The sequence below is a fragment of the Arachis duranensis genome, chromosome 6 (assembly GCF_000817695.3).
Source record: "Arachis duranensis cultivar V14167 chromosome 6, aradu.V14167.gnm2.J7QH, whole genome shotgun sequence".
NCBI classification, from domain to species: domain Eukaryota; kingdom Viridiplantae; phylum Streptophyta; class Magnoliopsida; order Fabales; family Fabaceae; genus Arachis; species Arachis duranensis.
This window is the reverse complement of record NC_029777.3, coordinates 81,926,667-81,931,980: the sequence shown is the minus strand read 5'-3', so window position 1 is coordinate 81,931,980 and position 5,314 is coordinate 81,926,667. Positions and strand designations below refer to the sequence as shown.

General features: G+C 31.7%; 2 protein-coding genes across 2 annotated transcripts in view; one reads left to right on the top strand and one right to left on the bottom strand.

Annotated features, from left to right (window-relative positions):
• LOC107494297 (uncharacterized) overlaps positions 1-2,427 on the top strand; it is a 2,751-nt gene extending 324 nt beyond the window's left edge. Inside the window, 2 exon segments of the mRNA XM_052262650.1 lie at positions 7-190; positions 1,361-2,427. Of these exon segments, the coding sequence (XP_052118610.1) occupies positions 7-190 (184 nt within the window). The 3' untranslated portion in view covers positions 1,361-2,427.
• A 241-nt stretch (positions 2,428-2,668) lies between these two features.
• The window catches only part of LOC107494296 (GDSL esterase/lipase At3g26430), a 4,543-nt gene continuing 1,897 nt past the window's right edge, over positions 2,669-5,314 (bottom strand). Inside the window, exons 3-5 of the mRNA XM_016115353.3 lie at positions 4,692-4,861; positions 3,543-3,813; positions 2,669-3,162 (exon numbers count right to left, since the gene is read on the bottom strand). Coding sequence (XP_015970839.1) covers positions 2,900-3,162; positions 3,543-3,813; positions 4,692-4,861 — 704 coding nt within the window. The 3' untranslated portion in view covers positions 2,669-2,899. The remainder of the gene's footprint in view (positions 3,163-3,542; positions 3,814-4,691; positions 4,862-5,314) is intronic.

Sequence of the window (5,314 nt, the reverse complement as noted above, 5' to 3'; positions counted from 1 at the left end):
GATTTGCGTGTTATAATCAATAACAGGGTGGTTTGTGGCATGGAAACTAGTGCTGGTTCATGTGCCACTGGTGCAAGAAATCTTCGGCCTTAAGAAGAAAACTGTTAGATCCAAGCCTCCAACTGGTCGCCTCTCCAAAATTTACAGCTCCCTTAATAATCCCCAAAATTCAACTTCCACTTCCACATAGGTACTTTATCTTCTCTTTAATATTACAAGTTTAGGGTTTAGCTTTAGAATTCATGATTTTGGGTTAACCCTCGAGTTTGTAAGTGATCAAAGAGCTTGGAAGCATGCCCTCTATGATAGTGATGTGTTGGTGATATATAGATATCCAAACTTGTTGGCTTTCTAGAACATGGGATTAATATATATTCACTGTTTTCTGTAAGCTGTGTTATCCGCAAAGGGTGTGAATCCGAGGTGAGATTTTAGAAGGGAAAGGAAGGGATGAGAAGGGTTTGAAGAGTAATTGAGAGTCTATTTAATCGTCAAACCTTTCCATTCACTTCCTTTTGCTGCAAAAACACAACTCACAAACACCCCCGCCAAAAGAGATATACTGGACAGCGAGGCAAACCGGTTGAAGAAATTTATCTCACTGTCTCAACACTCGGGCAGTGTCCCAATTAGATGAGAATATGGAGCAGAAAAGGTTGTACCAGGAGTATTGGATGTGGCCTTAAGTTTCGGAACATAGCGCAAGCTTGAGACTATCAATGCAAACAAAACTTCCGCATGCATATCTATCTTTTCATTTAGAATCACCCACTGATGCTTAATTTATAAATTATTTTTTATTGAAGGAAGGAGTATTTCAATCAAAAGTGCATCCTGCTTCCTAGTATAATTCCATTAGGTGTTAAAGGTTTTAGTTTTAAGGATGATGCAAGCTCTGTCTTGTTACCTAGTTTTGTAAACGAATCACAGATTTGTCTCTAGTGCCGTGGTGATTAAGAAATTCAATGATTTGTTTTTAAATTTTTTTTCTGGTTTAAAATGTATCAAACTAGTAAGGTGGAGCAGTGATAATACACGTGTTCTTGTTATGTTCCTAATCTTAAGCAACCAGGATGCTTTTGACTTGATAATTTAATAATTTATCATGTGATTGTTGATTTCATTGATGCTTTTTTTTTAACAATTTTGGAAGAACTTGGTGAACGTTATGTACTACTCACATTTAAAAATAACTATTGTTTTAACTTATTTTGTATATTGAAAAATCAATTTATCTATATAATCCAATTGTATGGAGATATTTTGATTTTCAATGTATCAAAAAAGTGAAACTGACTCATATTTCAATACAAAGGGATTATCAGTCTAGTAGTAATGATTGCTTTCTTTGTATTGCCAGATTATTTAAATGTAAAGAAATATCTTGGAGAGTGCAGACATTGGATCTTGGACAATAGAACAGGCAGTAATTCGCTGATGGAAATAAATGAAGATTGTATAGAATGTGGTTAACTTACATAAACCAAACCCTGATTGTTCTTACATTGTATAGTGCTTTGTGGAACCTGTTTGTCAAATTCAAACTTGATGCTTGGTTATGATTCATTAGAGCTAATATTAGAGCTCGTGGTCATTTACATTTGTCATTAATTTATTTATATAATATAATTTGAGCATTTTGCATAATGCAATTCTCACTTATGTTTAAACTTGCCAAGGAATTGTTAGCAGAGTTAGGTATGATGTTTAACATGCCAGTGACTGTCAGTTAGGGTGTATGGCAGCAACGGTGGCCAGTGAAGCCACGAATAGGTGCCCGTGCGAGTTTTGAAAGTAAACCAACTCGCCTTAAAAAGGAAAAAGAAGAGACTATGCAATGCGATTGGAAGAGAGAGTTACAATTGGTGCTTTGATGTGTGTTAGTGTTTCATGTTGAAATTCAGGGCACAAGAGAAAGCAAAAAGGATGGCATAAAGGAGGAAAGACATCACAAAAGCAAAGTTGGACAGCATGGATTGTCCTGTGTGCGCGAGTTTCGGCCACATACGCCCACATTCTGTGTATGCGAGACAAGCCTCGCGTGTCTTATTGATTAGGCACATGAGCTTGCATTCTTACTTAGGCTCTTGGAGGCCACAATGGGCTGCAGCTGAATGGAAAAAGGGCAAGGACGCAAGGGGACTAGGCATTCATTAGTTAGCTTTAGGTTTTGCTTAGGATTTTTTAGAGAAGTTGAATTTTCTACAATTTCTCTCAATTTTCTGCAACATTGGATGTTTCCAAGTTTGATTCTCTCAATTCCAAGTAGTGGGTCTCTCTTTCTTTTGGTGAAGTTGGATTCGTAATCAAGGAAGAATATCTCCTTGGAGGATATGCACTTCATTCCCCCTTTGTTCTTGTTTTGATGTTTGGGAAATACTTGGATTCATTGGATCAAATCTAATCGGTCAAACCCCCCTTAAAAGTTATACTAATATTATGTTTGTAATTTCTTTTCTTTCTTTTTTTTTTTTTTGCACAATTTTACCTCATATTTCATTCATCTTCATAAACTCGTTATTTCTAACTTCACTGAAACAAAAAATCCTAACTTGAAAAAAACTAAAAGAGCCGCCACCTAATCCCAACTTGACAGGCTGAATCAGAGGTCACTTATCCTATTTCCAAAGAAATGTACAAAATGCTAAACACTAATGAAGATAGGAACTTATACTAACATCTCAAGCATAAGATTATTAAGAGAGAGGAGCTTGCGCTCACAACTCAAACATCTTCAATCACAACTAAAGACTTAACATTCTGAAATCAAACGAAGATTACAATTGGACTCACACCATTGAAGACTCAAATCATTCCATGTCCTCAATAATATTATTCCTCTAATCAAATCCCATAAACTAAGAGAAAAGAAGTGTGATTAGTAATTATTATTTAGTAGTTACAAGTTCTTGTGACAAGCCATGTTCAAAGGAATAGGTGGATCAGAAAAGGAACCATCTACAATCTTATCAAAGATCCACTTGTTAGCAGCCTCGGTGTAGTGAACACCATCCCAACTAATCCTAACCGCTGGATTCTTGCATGGTTTCGCAATCATGACCTCTTTGCCCTTGATCTTCACCTTCCCTCCACATCCAACATGCAAATTGTAGTTGTATTTCCCACCATGCCCACAACAGGCTCTCAATGGCTCCTCAAAACCTACATTTACAAAACTTAGTGAAATTGCACTTATAAAGATAAAATCATGTCGACTACAAAGACGTGAGACAGAAACTAGATAAGTTGTTTTTCATTATCCTAAGATTTATCTTGTAATTATCATAAAATTAATTCTCTTAAAAACTTAAACTGATAGAAAGATGCATATAAATAATTATATCTTTAACATACCTCTTCATGCAATAGTCTCTTTTGGATTTACATGAATTTTACATAGGTTTTCTTTCTCTTTTTATTTGCTTTATACTAAATTCTTTCTTTTGAGATAAATAAGAATTAAATTCCAGACCTTTAAGTCATACAAACTCTAATACCATGAAAACAAAATTAACAAGAACCGAGAGGAAGAGCTTTTATACCATGTTTGGTTGCTTGACTAATGAGGTGGTATTTGACTGAGTAAACATCAACATAGGTTATGGCAGCAGAGTGAAGTTCTTTTCTGAGTTGAGACACAGTTTCTTTTAAGCCACGGTTGAAGAACTTAGCCACTTCATTGTAAGGGATTTTGCAACCTGCTTTGTCCAATGGAGCATCTCTTGCATGAGGAAGATCCATAATGTATGGCAAACAACCAACGGGACCTGTGTTGTGAATCCAGAATGATCTTCCTCCTTGACCATATACATACTATCAACATTGCAAACAAGTCATTCATCATGCATGCTATGTAGTTCATTTAATTTGCTAACCATATTTCTTCCTCGTTTTTTAAATAAATATAACTTTTAGACAAATTCATACATTAAAATTGATAGGGTAAAACAAAAATGATATGTACATATTAAAATCAATCATCAAATCAGTTACTATGTATTTGTGTATATAAATATATGTATTTTTTAACTCACTTTTAATATATATTTTATTTTTAATATATATTCTATATAGATAGCTAATTTGATGAGTGATTTTTTGTGTTAATATAATATAGTTGAAAATACAATTGATGTTAATTTTGACTTGTGTGAAATTTATTTCTTAAATTTTAAAAACTTGTGCTACTTGATGTTATTAAATGATGTAAAAAGAATATACACTTTATCTTAATTTTTCTTTCAAAAATATTCTTTTATTAAGAAATAATTGTGTAGTTAAAATACATCATGTGAAAATAATTTTGAACATATATATAATGTGTTTGTAAAATACTGTATTAAAATCTAAAGACAAAAAGGTCTTTTTTTTATTTTCTTTGTGAAAAACTGCATTAAAATCCAACTTATAAATTTCTTTTTAATTTGACAACAATAAAATTATATATTTAATATTTAATTATTTTTTATCATATTTTTTAAATTATTTGAATTGTTTTACTGTTTTAATCTTTTTAAGAGCATTTTTGTTGACGTATAAATCTTTTGAATGCACGCTTTACTCTTTTAAAAGTATAGAAAGTTTAAAAAAAAAAAAGGAAGTTTACATGGATAAATTGCATTTTTATCCTTACCAAAGAAACATTTTAGTTTGAACTTTAAACAGAGAGTAGCTATTATTCCAATAATCACCTTGACAATGGTCTTGAATTGAGCCAAGACATCAGGAACATATGCTCTAACTTGATCAATGGTCATGTTGTGGAAGTAACCAGCAGCCAAGTCATTCTGACCAATATCAAATGTGTATAGTGCCTGAGAAAAATACTCTGCTCTTGGTAACATTGTTTCGTATACTCCACCTAGCTAGGGCCAAAACAGTAAGCACACTTAGTTTATGATTGTTTCTTAATCAAAATAAAGTTAAATTATTTTGAATAATACTACATATTCAAAAAGTTTTAATTAAATTTAATTAAGATATAACAAAAATTAGTTATAATTAGTATTATTGCAATTTTACAAATCTTATTATTTAACTTGATTGACTTGGTTCATAAAAAAATTTAAATGTGTAACATTACTCTATTATTTTATTAGTTTTTATAATTTTTATAAATTTATAATTAAATCTCAATAAATTAAAATTTTTTAACTAAGTTCCGGTATTATTTAAAATTTTATAATTAAATCAATATCATACAAAAAAAATTAGGATTAATAAAATATTATAAAAATAAAAAGACGTATAAGTTTAGAAATTTAGTCTTTTAAGTGTAGATATCTTGAATTTAGGAAAAAATATTCGATTAATT